This window comes from Danio aesculapii, chromosome 25, assembly GCF_903798145.1.
Source record: "Danio aesculapii chromosome 25, fDanAes4.1, whole genome shotgun sequence".
NCBI classification, from domain to species: domain Eukaryota; kingdom Metazoa; phylum Chordata; class Actinopteri; order Cypriniformes; family Danionidae; genus Danio; species Danio aesculapii.
This window is the reverse complement of record NC_079459.1, coordinates 5,164,054-5,182,538: the sequence shown is the minus strand read 5'-3', so window position 1 is coordinate 5,182,538 and position 18,485 is coordinate 5,164,054. Positions and strand designations below refer to the sequence as shown.

Below are 18,485 nucleotides of genomic sequence, written 5' to 3'. Positions count from 1 at the left end.
TTCTGACGGTATGATGACCTCGGGTAAAAATATCACGGTATTGTAATTGCTGCTCTAAAATATATTCTTTTTAAATGTCAGTCTAAAAACAACAACCTTCCCCCATTGAACATGGTACAAGTTTTTTATATTTAAAATATTTTGAAACAATAAATGTCAGGCTAAATCACTTATATAAGTCGTTGACTTCTGCTGTCTTAATTACTTGGAAAAGGCATCTTTGGATATAAAGTAAAGCCACAGCCCTTTTCAGCTCCACAGCAGGCTGAATGTTGGTGTAGAAGCGATTTGTTTTTCAGATGTTTCCTGAATCATGGACTGACCAGTAGCTTGTGATGTGGAGGGTCCTTTTCTACAGTTGCCCTAAAAAGTACCTCAATAAAATAGTCGTAACAAAACAAAATGTACAAATACCTTAGGAACGGTATAACAGGAAATTTTAATGCTTTTAAAACCTTGATATTTTTTAAACTTGACTTTTTAAACCTTTAAAGCGGTCATCGTCAGGGCCGGCGCGTCTATAGATGCAACCTAGGTGGCCGCCTATGGCAGCAGAATAGAGAGGGCGGCGTCCGCGACACCTCCCTCACCACCCGCATCCTCAGCAGTTATATGATATAACTGCTGAGGATGCGGGTGGTGAGGGAGGTGTCGCGGACGCCGCCCTCTCTATTCTGCCGCCCTTGGTGTGGATATAACTTATATCCACGCCAAGGGCGGCAGAATGGAGAAGGCGGCGTCCGTGACACCAATCTTACCACCAGTATCCTCAGTTATATCCGCGACCACCCCACCCCCGGCCCTCACTTTGCTAACGGGTCACTTTCGTTTTCATTTTCGGGTTGAGGGCGGGGTGATCATGCTTTGCCTAGAGCGGCAGTTCAGCTTGCTCCGGCTCTGAGTTCACATCCAGTCATATGTGAATAAATCGTCCCATGCCTAATTTAGTCATTACTATTGAAATATGAAGAGACTTTCAACCAGCACAACAAGAAATATTTCTGAAGAAAATCACGTACTGCACTATTAATTTATATAATTTTAATAATTTATAATAGTGGTCGAAATTGGTGCTGTTGTGGATAACTTTACCAGGCCTGGAAAACTTTTGGAAAAACAGAAAAACCCTCAAAGTTTTGGAAAAGTCATGGAAAACATCTGCATACTTGAATATAGGTTAGTTGTCTTGCCTTTTTTCTCTCTTTGGCCAATCACATACTCTCACATTATTGACAAGATACACTGAAAAGATGTGTGTAAATGTGAAGATTTAGAATCATTTATTGTCGTTGAGATGAAATGTTCAATTTTGCATTGTTGAAAAAGACACAAGCTAAAAATGTAATATATGAAATGTGAACTATTTTTATTCGTGTATATATAGTCAGTGAAACATGCTTCAGTGTTTATTAAACTCAGATATAAATACGAATTGGGCATCACGGTGACGCAGTGGTTGGCACAATTGCCTCACAGCAAGAAGGTCGCTGGTTCGAGCCTCGGCAGGGTCAGTTGGCATTTCTGAGTAGAGTTTGCATGTTCTCCCCGTGTTGGCGTGGTTTTCCTCCCAGTTTCCCCCACAGTACAAAGACATGTGCTATAGGTCAATTAGGTAAGCTAAATTGTCCGCAGTGTATGTGTGAATACGTGTGTATGGATGTTTCCCAGTGATGGGTTGCAGCTGGAAGGGCATCCACTGTGTAAAACATATGCTGGATAAGTTGGCGGTTCACTGTGGTGACCCCAGATTAATAAAGGGACTAAGCCGAAAAGAGGCGGTTCATTTTGCTGTGGCGACCCCAGATTAATAAAGGGACTAAGCCAACTAGAAAATGAATGGAAATGGGAATTAAACTAAATAGATTGTTGCATGTTTTACGAGATGCTGTAATACATTTGAACATGCTTTGTTTTTCCTTTTACCATGCATATGTAGACATTACATGAAACATTAGATCTTGAAAATTTACTTGAAAGTCTTGGAAAAATCATGGAATTTTAGTAGTAAAAATGTGTATGAACCCTGTCTTTATAGTAAATTACAACCCTTGACATAGTTAATCTGTATGAGACAGAAGTATTGAATAATACTCCAGTCTACAGAGTCAGACTGGTCAAAAACTTCCAACTCAGAGCTTTTTTTTTGTTGAGATATCGTCAAGGTTCTATCTGACATTCTTGTCAAAATTGAGCTATTGTCATACAGGATTCTTATTACATGACTTATTAACTTATTTACACCATGTGATGTTTTTTATAAGTTGTTTACATTTTAAAACATATTATTTAAAAAAACAAAGAAGGTTTTATCTACAATGTCGAACTCTATAGCTTGGCGCTCTATAAGGTTCTTTCTGTGAGCCAATCAGCATTTCGAATGCACGTACGAGGACCGGGATCAGCTTTCCTTGTCATTCCAATGGACTGCTCCACTGACAGCAGGAAAAACCTGAAAGAAACACAAAATCAGAGTCGATTAAATAATGCCGCATCACACAAAATTGAGAAGAAACACTGAAAAGATGTGTGTAAATGTGAAGATTTAGAATCATTGTTTGACATTGAGATGAAATGTTCAATTTTGGATTGTTGAAAAAGAAACAGGAACTTAAAGTGTAATCTTTTTATTTGTGTATATATAATCAGTGAAACATGCTTCAGTGTTTATCAAACTTATTTGTTTATTGTATTAAAGTCTTTAAATTTGCCTTGAAGGGCAAATACTTAAATTATTTCATGGGCATATAATTCAATAAATATAGTTCAATAATTCATATACAGTATATAATTCACTTTCAATAAGCATACACTCAGTGCACCACTTAGCGGGTTTCCACACAGGTTTCTGCACCTTTTTTATAAACACTATGAACAGCAGCTACGCTAATTATTCTCTTTATTCTCCATTTCCACCTGGGGATACTCTTCCCGAGGCCCTCAGACTATGCAGAGTCACTGATTCGATCCAAGACCAACGACGAGATGATCCCAAGGATTCCATATCCTGGACCAGGCCGTATCCTGAGCAGCTACTGTGGTGGTCATGGAGGAGTGGAGAACATGAGACAGACAGACGAGTCTTCACTGAGGCCAGCTTCCAGCCTCTGCCGCTGAGACTGCAGCTCTGCACAAGATGTTTGGCCGGCGGAGAAATTAAAATGGCCGTACCCAACTGAGTCTGGTTTCTCTCAAGGTTTCTTTCTTCACTTTCGCCAATTAGTGAAGTTTTTCCCTCTCCGCTGTCGCCACTGGCTTGCATGGTTGGGGAGCTGTAGAGCTGCACATCGTTGGATTTGCTCTTCAGTGTTTGGACTCTCAGTAGTGATTTTTAACCACACTGAACTGAGCTAAACTGAACTTAAACTTTAAAAACTGAACTACACTATTTCAATTTACTATGACCTTTTATTTGAAGCTGCTTTGACACAATCTACATTGTAAAAGCGCTGTACAAATAAAGGTGAATTGAATTGAATAAATGCTGTAGAAATCAAAACATTTAACTTTCTCAAACAATAACATATCGTTACACCACCAATTGTTTTATTACCTAATTAATAAGCAGACTGATTGTATTTCTTGATAAGTGCTGCTTTAATTAATGATCTGTCAGATAGAACATAATAATTCCAAGCGGAATATGACTTCGAATGAGAAGCTTCTATCTGCATTTGCTGTTTATTTAAACCTCAATTTGCAAATGTAAGAATTTTAATCATTTACATTTAGAGTACATTTAGGGTCTTTGTCATGTTAATGTATGAATGAGAACTGTTACTTATTGTTTGCTATATGGAATGCAAATCCTTAAAGCTCCATATCTCAAAATCATTTAGAACGCAGATAGAACCTTATAATTTTACGGCAACCATGTGCAATTACAAACTTTTCTTTTGGATGTGATAACATTGTTATAACATTGTGTTTACATCTGTGATTTAATATATAATTACAAACTTTTATCTCCAAGATAATATTTATAAATGTAAATGTTTCTTTGTATATAGCAAGTACAGTGTTTGTAAATTATAGTTGTATACATAATATACACAGTACACAGGTAATTACAAAATTTTAGCTTGTGTGCAATTACTATGTCATTACATTGTATTTACTTTGCTGTTACATTGTAATTACATCCAAGATAATATTTATGTTTCTTTGTATGTGTCAAGAGCAGTATTTATGTATTTATACGTAAATATACACAGTACTTATGTAATTATAAACTTTTCGTTTGGATGTAATGACATTGTAGTTATATTGTTAGAACACTGCAATTACATCTGAGATGTAATATGCAGTTACAAACGTTTATCTTGTCTGCAATTATTGTGTCGTTACATTGTATTTACATTGTAGTTACATCCAAGATAATATTTATACATGTAAATGTTTCTTTGTATATTGCATGTACAGTAGTTGGTTATTTATAGCTGTATACATAAATATACGCAGTACACATGTAATTACAAACTTAATTACTATGTCATTACATTGTATTCACATTGCTATTACATTGTAATTACTTCCAAGATAATATTTATAAACTTAAATGTTTGTTTCTATATTTCATGTACAGTATTTATGTATTATACGTAAATATATTCAGTACTTATGTAATTACGATCTTTTATTTTGGATGTAGTTACATTGTCATTACATTATAATTACTATTTAATAACATTGTAATTAAATTGTTATAACATTGTAATTACATCTGATAGTTTTGTAAATGTCTTTTGTATGTTTCATGTACAGTATTTGTGTGTTATAGTTATATACATATACACAGTACAGATGTAATATGTAATTACAAACTTTTATCTTGGAATTAATTACTGTGTCATTACGTTCAACGTTCAACCTAAAATCAACCAAATATCAACGTCTGATGATGTTACAGCTTGGCGTTGTGTGGACGTTACCACTATGACATCTATTAGATGTTGGATTTTGGTTGCCCTACCTGACAAATAAATATCAGTATTTGACGTCAATATGACGTTGGTTTAAGATGTTGGTTCGATGTTGGATTTTGGTCTTGTTCCTAAAAACAAACTAAAATCAACCAAAAATCAACGTCATTTGACGCCGTTATTGGACATCGAAACAACATTGTTCGTAGACGCTGGCTAGACATTGAATTTTGGTCACCTGATGTCACAACCTAAATCTAAACTAATATTAATGTCTAATGACGTTGTCTGCCTGCTGGGCAATAACAAAATGCGCTACAGAATGTTACGTTTACACACATTCACAAATTACATGTAAACGCATCAGGTTGTAACAGCGTAATACTCACTACTCACTACTCTTGAGTACTTTTAAAAGATCTACTTTTTACTCATGCTTTGAGTATTATTTACAACAGTGACTTTTATTCGCACTACATTTTTAGGCAAGTAATGGTACTTTTACTTGAGTATAATTTTTCAGTACTCTTTTCGCCACTGTGTATATGTCATAATCATAATATACATATAATACATATACATTAATCACATACATCCCTGGTCATAATACTATTTGCAAATTCAAAATAGACAGCCGTCAGGTTTTTTTTATTTTATTTTAATTGGCTATTATTTTTCTGTTCTATTATAACGTTCTGATGATGGGAAGTATGTGCAAATGTGTATTTCTCTTGTTATACATGTTCATCATTGTGATCGTGTAACAAAAAAAAAGCATCTGCGCAGGTGTGAAGTGAAGTCGAGTATAGTCCGCCACAGTGCAACGTTAGTCCTCCAGCCCTGCTGGCGGCGTCCCTCTCTGTCCTGCTCTCCTCATCATCCGCCAGATCTCCGTGTAAAAGAAGAGGAGGCCTGTTTAATTTCTCGCCCTCTGCTCGCGAAGTTCGTGTCCGCGGAAAGTCGCACGTTTACCGGGTTGATGTCGAAGGACAGCCGGCATGACGGTCGCCGGCGCGGCGGGGGTCAGCAGCACCGGCTCGGGCTGCGGGTGGCTCAGAGCGGCGACGGCAGAGACAGGTCGGCTAGTAACAGCTCTGGATCCTCTCATGGTGGAGGGAAAGGCAGGAATACGCCCATCAACATCGCCCTGAAGGTAACAAACAACCGCTGACTACAAACATAGTCAGCTGTCTGCCTAGACAGCGTTTTTTGAGCGTTTGTGAGGCTTAGAAACGCTAACAATGTGGCAGCTGTCAGTTGTGGCGTTCAAGCATACAGAGTTACTATGGTAACAAAGGTTTACCACCAAAAATTCATGTTATTGTTGCTAAAGTAGGAAACTAGGATACAGTTGTGATGGCTGTTGTCAATCCGAAAGCTTCTTAAAGTGTTCACGCATGCATAGTTACTGTTATAACACTCTAAAATAACTTTAATTGTTGCTAGAGTACAACATTGGTAATGTTTTGATGGCTGTTGTCAATCTTAAAGCATCTTTTGGTGCTCAAGCATACAGAGTTACTATGGTAATAAAGGTTTACCACCAAACATTGCTGTTATTGTTGCTACAGTATAAAAGTATGATACAGTTTTGATGGGTGTTGTCAATCTGACAGGTTCTTAAGGTGTTCACACTTGCGTAGTTACTCTTGTAACACCCTAAAATAGCTTTAATTGTTGCTACAGTAGAAAACTGTGGTAATGTTTTGATGGTTGTTGTCAATCTGAAAGGATCTTTTGGTATTCAAGCATACAGAGTTACTATGGTAACAAAGGTTTACCACCAAAATTGCTGTTATTGTTGCTACAGTAGAAAACTAGGGTGAAGGTTTGATGGCTGTTGTCAATCGCATAGTTACAATGGCACCTAAAGTATTGTCAATCTTAAAGCATCTTTTGGTGTTCAAGCATACAGAGTTACTATGGTAATAGAGGTTTACCACCAAAAATTGCTGTTATTGTTGTTACAGTATAAAAGTATGATAAAGTTTTGATGGCTGTTGTCAATCTGACAGGTTTTTAAGGTGTTTACGCTTGTATAGTTACTATTGTAACACCCTAATATAGCTTTAATTGTTGCTACAGCAGAAAACTGTGGTAATGTTTTCCATGCTGTTTTCAAGCTGAAAGCATCTTTTGGTGTTTAAGCATAAAGAGGCGCTATGGTAACAAACACCCTAAAATAGCTTTTGTTGCTATAGTAGAAAACTGTGGTGATCTTTTATGGCTGTTGTCAAACTGAAAGCTTCTTAAGGTGTTCACGCATGAGAAGTTACTATTGTAACACTCCAAAAAAGCTTTAATTGTTGCAACAGTAGAAAATTGGGGTAAAGTTTTTATGGCTGTTGTCAATCTGAAAGCATCTTTTGGTGTTCAAGCATACAGAGTTACTATGGTAATAAAGGTTTACCACCAAACATTGCTGTTATTGTTGCTACAGTATAAAAGTATGATACAGTTTTGATGGGTGTTGACAATCTGACAGGTTCTTAAGGTGTTCACACTTGCGTAGTTACTCTTGTAACACCCTAAAATAGCTTTCACAAAATCAAGGTTCACCACCAAAATTGCTGTTATTGTTGCTACAGTAGAAAACTAGGGTGACGTTTTGATGGCTGTTGTCAATCGCATAGTGACAATGGCACCTAAAGTAGTTTTAATTGTTGCTAGAGTAGAACATTGTGATAATGTTTTGATGGCTGTTGTCAATCTGAAACGATCTTTTGGTGTTTACGCATACAATCACTATGGTAACAAATGTTTACTATGAAAAAAATAGCTTATATTGTTGCTTCAGTAGAAAAGTATGGTAAAGTTTTGATGGCTGTTGTCAAACTGAAAGCTTCTTAAGGTGTTCACGCATGCGAAGTTACTATTGTAACACCCTAAAATAGCTTAAATTGTTGCTTTAGTAGAAAACTATGATAATGTTTTGATGGCTGGCACATATGCAAACTGTTGTAATTCCTACACCGTTCAACTGAATTGGATGTAAATAACCTTATATTAAAGCTTTTAGTCTGCGGTTAAAGCACATCGTTTAGATTAATTTCAAATCCATTGTGTTAGAATTGTGTCAATGTCCCAATATATATATATATATATATATATATATATATATATATATATATATATATATATATATATATATATATATATATATATATATATATATATATATATATATATATATATATATATATATACGCACGCACGCACGCACGCACGCACACACACACAAAATGATAACTCACTTTAAACATCCCTTTTAAAATTGTTAATATACAGTTCTATTTTTTCGTAAAAAAATACATATTTTGTCTAATGTTTGAAACCAAATTAGCTGAGCAAGATCTTTATAAAGCAATCAATTTCACTTACCCTTTAAACTGCCTGACGAATAAGATTGACTTGACAGTTTATTTATTCACATCATTAATGTGCTCCTGTTTTGGTGCACTTTATATTAAGTGGCCTTAATCACCATGTACTTCAGAAAATAAGTACAATATTGTACTACTTAAACATCACAATTCTTGAGATTTTATGCAGACAATCTAATTGTTTTATGTTCAGTCCACTTAAATTTGTAATGAAGAGTGCAATGAAGTTAACTGGTTTGTGTTGGGAGTGGGACAACATGATGGTATTGTGTGAAATACAGAATTAATTTACAGTGAGTATAATTATAAATGGTAATTACATAAATTAATTACAGATTATTTATTGCTTGAATACATAGAGAAATTAATTACAGATGTAATTACAAGCAGATATTAGTACAATGTAAAAATATTTATGTACATAATAAGTGTATTTTGCTAAATTATTAACCCTTGTGTGCTGTTCAAATGGACTACTCTTTCATTATGTTGGTGGCTGTTTTTGCCCCTTGACTTCCATTATAACCATATTTTTTTATTGTGAAGCCATGACAGCGTATAATAATGTATTCCTGATTGTTGCTGGTTTTCTCTGTTGTGAAGAAGTCAACTGTAATATTTGCTGTTGATCATCAGTTGGAAGCATTAACCCTTTAGATCAGGGGTCTCAAACTTAAATTGTCGGGGGGCCATATCAGTGACTGACAATTCATAGGAGGGCCGTTTTAACGTTCAAGCATAAGAAAAAAAGTGGAAACCTGATGTCATTGATGCACTTAGACATTCTTCCCCAGAGTATTGAAGCTCGTTCTTTTTGTTTCTTGTACATGTTGAAGGAGTAGTTTAAATTGTATAATTGTAATAATAATAATTATGTCCCAATCAATTGTTGCTTAACCAAATGTTTAACAGATAGCGCAAGACAGCAGAAAGCAGGTTGGGTAACTTGATTGACTTTACTGGCTCATTCATTTTTGTAAAACTACAACAAAGAGGGAAAAAGTATGTACATATGCACATTTACTTTCACAAGTTCATTTTAGCCAGCAGTAAAATTTTACTAAAGTACATTTTTATACAATTCTTAATATGCTTATGAGGAAAATCTATTAATGAGACCATTTGGACCGAATATTAACAAAATGATTATATTTGTTACACCACCAGCATACCGTGTAAGCCATTAAGAAGTGTTTGTACAACAGAATGCAGGTGGGATAAAACTGATTATAATCAAATGACCCTTGAATATTTACAAAAATAGAGCTTTAGTAAAAATACAGCACTTACAGACATGTATTTCAAGGTTTAAATCAGCCACAGATATAATCTCTATGTGCTCTCGACTGCACACTGAGAGAAACCGAAAGTAACCCGAATATATAGCACAGTACTTTAAATGTCCAGTAGGTGGTGGGTCAAAACCACAAGTGGCTACATGCGACTGCACAACAATGATAGTGATTTGTATGATGTTTTAGAGGGCCGAATCTCGTTATATTGTTGACGTCAGTTGCGAGGAGGAGGGGGGCCGCAAATGGACCGCGGGCCAGCAGTATAAGACCCCTGCTTTAGATAGGCCTGTGCAACAAAAGTTTCTGGCTTTTTTATGGAGATCTATCGAGTAAAACACTAGATTAGTGTGTATGCATGGATACTTACTTATGTTTACTGTTCTGAGAGCTGAGCTGCTTCTTTTGAATTTTTTCAGGCATATCAAGATGAGTGCATAAAGGTCTTTCTCTCACACACACTCATTATAATCCATAAAGAAGGCAGAAACTAAGCTTTTTTGCACTGTATCTAATGCTCAACCGTAACAATTTAAAAAATTACCTCTTCCCAACAGGGAAAACCCACCAACAATCAAGAATGCATGATTATTCATGCATTCATTTCTTTGCAATTTTAAAAAATGTGTTTATAATGGAAGTCAATTGGGCAAAAACAGCCACCAACATAATGAAAGGGTAGTCAATTCGCCCAGAGTGTATTGTTGAGTTTTTGAAAGTGTTCAAAGCATTTCCCCAAAATATGTGTCAAATAAGATTTGTCACCAAAAATCATTTCATTTTCTGAAACGCAGAGAAAGTTGTGTCCAAATTAAGACTCAAAATCCCCCCAGAGTGGATGAAAACATCCGCAACAGCACACAGGAGTTATTTAAATGTAAATACCTTGTAGTGAAGGCTACTTATTAGGGATGCGCTGATCCCGATACTTGGATCAGATATTGGTTCGATACTGCATATTTTTGCTGGATCGGGTGTCAGCCAGCTGGTACCGATCCAAATCCGATCTTGCGTGTGCGCTGCATTCTGTGTAATTTATAAGCCAACAAAAGCCATGAAGGTAGCCTATTTAAAGGCACTAGAAAGTTATCATGTAGGCCAACTATATCCCAAATGTTTTGAAGCAATTTTATAGTTTAATGTGCAGCACAGATGAATCTTCAAGTGCTTAAATTCATGTTCAGTACAGTGCTTCCCTTCGCCGCGCCTATCAATCATTCTCCATTCATTCACAATTCAAACTGTAACGTTCATGACAACACGAAAAAAACTTTCTCCAAGACTATTTGTTCCTGTTAATAGAAGTAATCAGTGGAGGAATGCATTTCGTTTTGCATTAAATGGGTTCATTTTGACCTGCAACATGGAGATCATTGCTGTTTTTAAATCATGTTGCGCTGTGTCTGTTAGAACAGCAGATCGCATTCTCAACACTGGAGTACGTTACAATGGGTTATTACCTGCTCTTCACAAGTAGGCCTACCTGAAACTTTAAATGAGAAAAGGCTCAATAATACATTGGACAGATCCTTAATGCACTGATTTCTTCCCTTTGTGCTGCTGTTTTAGATTTGTCCGTATACCAGAGTATATATATCACTCAGTGTCTCAGTGATGTATCAAGCGCTTCATTCAGGCACCGGCTGCGCAGATGTGACATGCGCCGCTCCGTAAGATAATTCTTACAAGTTTCTGTTCTCTCATCTTTCCGACTGAGTTTTTTCTTCCGAGGGGAATACTTTAAGCGCTGCGAATAGTTTGTAAAGTCTGACTCATTATGGTCAAAGTAGTTGACTAAATTAATAAAGTGAAACCGACGGCCCGGCGCATATGAATTGTCATTAACAGAAAATTATTTAGACTAATATAGACTACTCTAAACTGTGACTGTTCCATTGTAATTTTATATATTAATATGCATTATATGCATATATATTAATATTTATTTAACAGACCTGTTTGTCAGTTTGTGTGCTGAAGCATAGGCCTATAGACCAATTACCATGTTTGTAAACATTCAGGATGCACGCGCAGGGAGGTGGCAGAAAAAACCGGGAGCGCTAGCATTTACACTGAGGGAATGACATCCGATGTGGTACAGAGTTTGTTGTTGTCTTAGAAATAAGATATATTGATTATATATTATATATATTATTCACATAATGCTTTCAGCGTATTATAACGATTGTCACCCAGTGATAAGCACAGTGATTCTGCAAAATTAATGTTAAAGTGAGTGGCGCTCATCTGACAGCTCCATTTGTGATAGCACCGTGCCAATGGATATTGGATAAGACTAAATGACCAAGCATCCAGCCCCAAATATACAACTATCCCATGAAACTCCAAGTGATTTTACAAGAGAGAAGTTAAAGGCCTACAAGTCTCTGGATACCAACAGTTTTGTTGTGTGTGGTCATGTGCAAGAAATAATGCTCCATGATTACCAGATTCAACACTATGTAGTGCTAAAAACCGAGGTTCTGCCTAGCCAAAGACAAGGAAAGAAGACGGAACTGTACAAGGCCTGGGTAATTAATCATTAACAAGCAAAACGACTGCATTCTGACAGCGAACTGCATCTGTACGGCAGGTTATGTGAACTTACCAGAAAACTTAAGTATTTTAAGTTTTGTCAGTTTAGTGGCGAATTCATACGAGTTCAGTCGTACGAAATTGTATGATTTTAAAAAGGAGGCGTGACACCTAACCCCACCCCTAAACCCAATGAGCAAATCGTACTAAATTGTACGAATTAGATCGTACGAATTAGCCACTAAATCAAAAAGTTACGAATTGCCGTGAGATTGTGTTGGAACTTACACATAGAGGTAAAGTTGGTTTTATATTCACACATTCGGACTTTCTCCTTAATAATGTCATTTCATAAGAGTATTATTTGCAAAAGTGTTCGCAGTTTAATTAACCATATGTAACTGTTTTTGCTGAAATCATTTCTGCAATTAAAAACGAGTAATGTGTATGATTCAGCATAGCCTAAACTTACCTGATGTAACATGAGAACTACAGAGTCCAGCATTTCCAATTAGGTCGTCACTTCATTCAGCTCCCTTTTAGCCAAAGACGTCTGCAGTTGGCATTAAAGCAGTGTGGTGTATGGTAAAAGTTAAGTTTTCAAATATGGCATTCTACCGCACAACACAACATGTTTATTATTGCAACCTGTCTTTTTTTTGCAACCCGGGACCAGTGTGACGTCATGTGTGACGTAGGTTGGTAATTGGTCTATAAGCGGACCTTGTTTTGAACTACACCTCAAATATTCTTGTTTATTTTGTCGATAACTGACCAACAAAAATACATTAAATAACCAACAAATTATACCAAACGAAATTTGTTTCAAAAAGATAATTTTTAGACAAAAAAAAAATTTTTCAGACATACTTTTAGTTTCTCCTGAAACTGAAAACTGTTTATTAAGTATTATGTTTATTAAGGGAATGTTTATTAAGTAAAACTGACCTCAGACAGTTTAGTTTAGTCTGCTTCAAACCTGCAGAAAAATATCAGGCTTTACTAAAAGGCTGGTTATTTTACCAACGATTAGGGTCAATAGTAGTAGCCTCGTACAGATTTCAAAGAAAAATCTTAATATTAAAAAAGGAAACTTAAGCTGCTGGACCACAGCAGATCATATCTGTAGCCCTTAGTTTATAGCAAGCATCATGTTTAGTTAGATTGTACCATCTGTCATATACAGTTGGCCGATAGGTGTGTTATTTTTACTAAATAAGCTATGTTATTGGAGTTTATTACCAGAACTATAGAATCTGTATTATGTTAATACTAATAAAAAAAATAAAAAAGCGGCACTATCAGGATCGGATCTGTATTGGTCGATACTCGAATACTGAATTTTGGTATCGAGATCGGATCGGTTCCAAAAAAAGTATCGGTGCATCCCTACTATTTAATATAAAGTGGGATCCATGTTTTTAATAAATGTGTTATATACAAATTACATCTATCTAAACACAAACATACACATAAAATTAATATAGTTAAGATATTACATACCAACTTAAATCTTCGGTACGGTCTTCTCACTGCGTGTATTTTTGTGCGCTGCCATCCTCGCAGCTCTGTCTGTTCCACATGTCATGCGTGCGTCTCTATTTACATCTGTGTGAGTTCCACGCCACTGAGCTCCAATCGGACGCTGAGTCTGTGGCATGTCTAATGCTGACACACACACACACAGCTCTGCCGCCTCCAGCACATGCCGGACGAGTGGGCGGCCTGCCATGTGCACATGACTGCACAGAGAGAGAGAGAAGAGAAGAGTGTGGCACGATACTCTGCCAGGCTGTGTATGGATGGAGACTACGCCACACAACTGAAACAGCAGCAGCATAGGCAACCTGCTGCAGGGTCTGACAAACACAAATCCGGATTGCCAGGGAAAGAAATACGTACTGATTGGCAGACGCATCGACTCGGCTAGTTCGCAGCTCGAGCTTGCGGGCTATTTTTGGTCCTGCTGTCAAAATGACGACGTCGGGCTGTTTGTGCAGGGGAGATGCCGGTTAATGGGATGAACAGGTTGCCATAAGCAAATCCAGTCGCATGTCAGGGCCGGATATGGACGAGGAGCCTGCTTACAGACTCTACTTCTACTCTGTACGTACCTTCTGTCCTCTTCCCATCATTCATTTCTTCACGCTTCTGCATTTAGATGCACTTGAAACACTATCCCTGCAGTGGCTTCCAGCTTTCTGTGCTGTTATTCGTCCTAAAAGTGGTTATTTCTAGCTTGATTTAGTCATTTAGCAGTTCTGAAGTGTTTTGTAGATCTAGGGTCTGGAGAAAAATGTCATATCATGACATTACACTACCTGACAAAAGTCTTGTCGCTTATCCAAGTTTTTGGAAGAACAAGTAATAACTTGACCTCTAGTTGATCATTTGGTATCAGAAGTGGCTTATATGAAAGGCAAAGGCCTCTAGATTACGCTTATTTGACCAAAATAAAATATGTTCTTGCCTTAATTTTTTTAATGATTTAATTAGGACAGTAAGGTCTGACTTTGCTTAGACAAAAGTCTTGTCACTTAACAGAATAATGTACAGTATAATGTCCAGTATAGAATATAAAGTCATGCTGCAGAGGAAACAGAATGAATATTGTGTCTGACTCCATCATGAGCTTGGAGGACTGCATCCATACATCTCTGCAATGACTCAAATCACTTATCAATAAAGTCATCTGGAATGGCAAAGAAAGCGTTCTTGCAGGACTCCCAGAGTTCATCAAGATTCCTTGGATTCATCTTCAATGCCTCCTTCATCTTACCCCAGACATGCTCAATAATGTTCATGTCTGGTAAATAGGCTGGCCAATCCTGAAGCACCTTGACCTTCTTTGCTTTTAGGAGCTTTGATGTGGAGGCTGAAGTATGAGGAGCACTATCCAGCTGAAGAATTTGCCCTCTCCTGTGGTTTATAATGTAATGGGCAGCACAAATGTCTTGAAACCTCAGGCTGTTGATGTTGCCATCCACTCTGCAGATCTCTCGCACGCCCCCATACTGAATGTAACCAAACCACAATTTTTTCTTCACCAAACTTGACTGATTTCTGTGAGAATCTTTGTTCCATGCGAGTTCCAATAGGTCTTCTGCAGTATTTGCGATGATTGGGATGCAGCTCAACAGATGATTCATCAGAAAAATCTACCTTCTGCCACTTTTCCAAATGATCAACTAGAAGTCAAGCTATTATTTGTTGCTCTTACAACTGGGATCGATGAAAATACTTTCGTCAGGTGGTGTGTAAGTCATCTCATCCTGAAGATGATCTATATCACAATATATAGTACCTTTAGGGAGTTCATTCCACCAACTGGGCAGATTGAATGCGAGAGTTCGGGAAAGTGATTTCTTCCCTCTTAGGGATGGAACCACGAGGCGACGTTCATTCCCAGAACGCAAGTTTCTGGAGGGCACATAAATCTGCAGAAGTGAGAGCTGATAAGGAGCAAAGCCAGAGGTCGGTTTGTAAGCAAACATCAGAGCTTTGAATTTGATGCGAGCAGCAACTGGCAGCCAGTGCAAATGGGTGAGTAGTGGAGTGACATGTGCTCTTTTGGGTTCATCAAAGACCACTCGTGCTGCTGCGTTTTGAAGCAGCTGAAGACGTTTGATCGAGTTAGCTGGAAGCCCGGCTAGTAGAGGGTTTAATTAATCCAGTATGGAGAGAACAAGAGCTTGAACAATGAGTTGAGCTGCATGTTCAGATAGGAAGGGTTGGACCTTTCTGATGTTATAGAGTGTGAATCTGCAAGATCGAGCAGTTCTAGAAATGTGGTCAGAGAAGTTTAGTTGGTCATCAATCTTTACTCCAAGGCTTTTTACCATTTTGGATGCAGTAGTGGTTGCCCCATCCATCTGGATTGAAAAGTTATGGTGTAGAGTCGGGTTGGCAGAAACTTCAAGCATTTCCAAGCATTATAAGTTTCTGAATAAAAATTCCACGGTTTCATGGTATCACAGTATTGTGATTATTGCTCTAAAATACGTTATTTTTAAATGTCAGAGTAACACAACTGAACTCAATTTATTTTATTTTATGAGACATTTAAACTAGTTTGTAACCGTACACATGTCAGGCTAAATAGTTAAAATAAATCATTGACTTCTGCTGTCTTCATTAGTTTCAAAAACACAGATTTCTTTACAATATAAAAAAATACATTTAAAAAAAAAAACTTACATATACCTTAGGAACGGTATAACAGAACATTTTAGCTGTATTAAAACCTTGACTTTTCCAAACCGTGATAAACCTTGAAACAGGTTACCATGCCTAGCAACATGTAAACATTGTACATTCAAGATTGCAACTTTCTCACAATGCAGTTTTTCATGTTTCTGTCTGCTTTCCTATAATGGTGTGTAATATTGCAGTCATATAAATACTCATATACAAACTAGTATTCAGCTTAAAGTGACATTTAAAGGTTAATTAGGCAAGTTATAGGGTAATTAGACAAATCAATGTATATTGATGGTTTGTTCTGTAGATCATCGAAAACAATTCCTTAAGGGGGCTAATAATATTGACCTTAAAATGGTTTTAAAACTATTAAAACTGTTTTTATTCTAGCCGAAATAAAACAACTAAGAGTTTCTCCAGAAGAAAAAAAATTATAGGAAATACTGTGAATTTTTTTTTTTGCCCTGTTAAACATCATTCTAGAAATATTTGAAAAAGAAAACAAATTTACAGGAGGGTGAATAATTTTAATTTTAACTATGTATATATTGTATAAATAGTCATATCGCACAGCTCTAGTTTTAACCCTAGTGACCTCGTGTGTCAAGGGGCCTGCAGGTGATTAGGTGATTAACTTGATAAGTCTCATGCGCACATAAAGCACTGACCTGAGATCAGATGCCTCTCTTCACTTTTACGATGATTATTTTGTAACAACAAATGCTAAATTTGACTTTTTGCTCATCCTCAAGTCAGCAATTCTAGCACTATGGATGTGACATTTGCAGTAAAAACTTGAAACTGAAGTTAACAGTGCATTGAAACATCTGTGTGTAGCCACAGAGTTAAGGGATCGGAAAAAAACATGTAAATGTGTTTCAAATTTTAACTGAGGGAAATAAACGTGTTATGAATGTGACCAAAAAGTTTGCAAGTTTACAGTATACAGCATACTTTGTAGTAGTTCTGTGAATTAAACTGCACAATTAAGATACAGAAAATCAATAATCAAAAGGTATATTAAAACTGCATGTTGTCTTTATTGTATAAATAAACACAATTATTCTTTGTTAAAGTGACAAACCTTATTATTTCCTGTGCCCAAATGGTTGAAATTAATTTGAAAACATAGTCACAGACCTTAAAAACACATAAAAAAAATCTTTCACACTATTATATTAATTAGGGTTAAACTTGAACCTCCAACTATTCCAGTATATGTTTTACGCAGCGGATGCCCTACCGTCCGCAACCCAGTACTGGGAAACTCCCATACGCCCTCTCGTATTCACACACACATGGCCAATTTAGTTCACTTAATTCATCTATAGCGCATGTCTTTGGACTTTCGGGGAAGTCACGCCAGAACATGCAAACTCCACTCAGAGATGCCAACTGGCCCAGCTGGGACTCGAACCAGTTGCAAGCATACAGTGCTAACCGCTGAGCCATCGTGCTGCCCCACTTTTGCAACATTGATAAATCAAATAAAAAGTTGACGGGCACATTTAAGTGTTTTTATAGTACTGTGAAATACAAGCCTACACAAACAACTAATCGACCAACTTCGATACCATACCTTAAAAAATATTGATATTCAGTACCATTTACGATACTGTGAGGATTAGCGCAATTGTACTAGTGCATTACAAGCTAAATACAGCCAGTACGAGCCAATACAAACCAAAAGCAAGGTTATTTTGAATATTAATATTTTTATGTTAATATTAAATATTAAATATTATTTTAAATCTTCCGATACAGATACTTATCGAAATATCAACATTTTTGATGATGCTACAAACAACTTAGAGGCCGATCACACTGAACGTGCTTTTATGTTCCAAAACCGCGACGCGCTCCACGATGCCATTTTGTTGACAAGAAAAACCAAAATGCTGTGTGCTTTTTATGTTGCTAGGCAATAACTAAATCAGCTGTGTATTGTGTGCGAGTGTTACTGTTGGTTATTAATATAATTTTAATATTTAATAATATTGTGATATTCAAGATTTGTGAAGTCTACAGCTCTAGATAATTTAAAAAAAATAACCACTAGTCTCTCCTCGATCTTCAACCGTAGTCGTTTTGACAACTCAAACACTGCTGTCACCTCAGTGGAAACCCCGCCTCTGCTTACATTTGATTGGAGAATG

General features: G+C 36.7%; 1 protein-coding gene and 1 long non-coding RNA gene across 5 annotated transcripts in view; one reads left to right on the top strand and one right to left on the bottom strand.

Annotated features, from left to right (window-relative positions):
* Window positions 1-1,005: 1,005 nt before the first annotated feature.
* LOC130219087 (uncharacterized) lies at window positions 1,006-14,090 on the bottom strand. The gene is made up of 3 exons (XR_008836026.1): window positions 14,032-14,090; window positions 13,633-13,871; window positions 1,006-2,449 (listed from the first exon to the last, which is right to left on the bottom strand). It is a non-coding gene; the product is annotated as an uncharacterized LOC130219087 (long non-coding RNA).
* Window positions 5,802-18,485, top strand: part of scaper (S-phase cyclin A-associated protein in the ER) — a 224,170-nt gene continuing 211,486 nt past the window's right edge. For 2 of the 4 annotated variants that reach the window (XM_056451356.1, XM_056451358.1), the window contains exon 1: window positions 5,802-6,072. In XM_056451356.1, coding sequence (XP_056307331.1) covers window positions 5,899-6,072 — 174 coding nt within the window. In that variant the 5' untranslated portion in view covers window positions 5,802-5,898. Of the gene's footprint in view, window positions 6,073-14,151; window positions 14,236-18,485 lie in introns of those variants that run through there. The other 2 variants (XM_056451357.1, XM_056451359.1) reach the window with 1 other exon arrangement.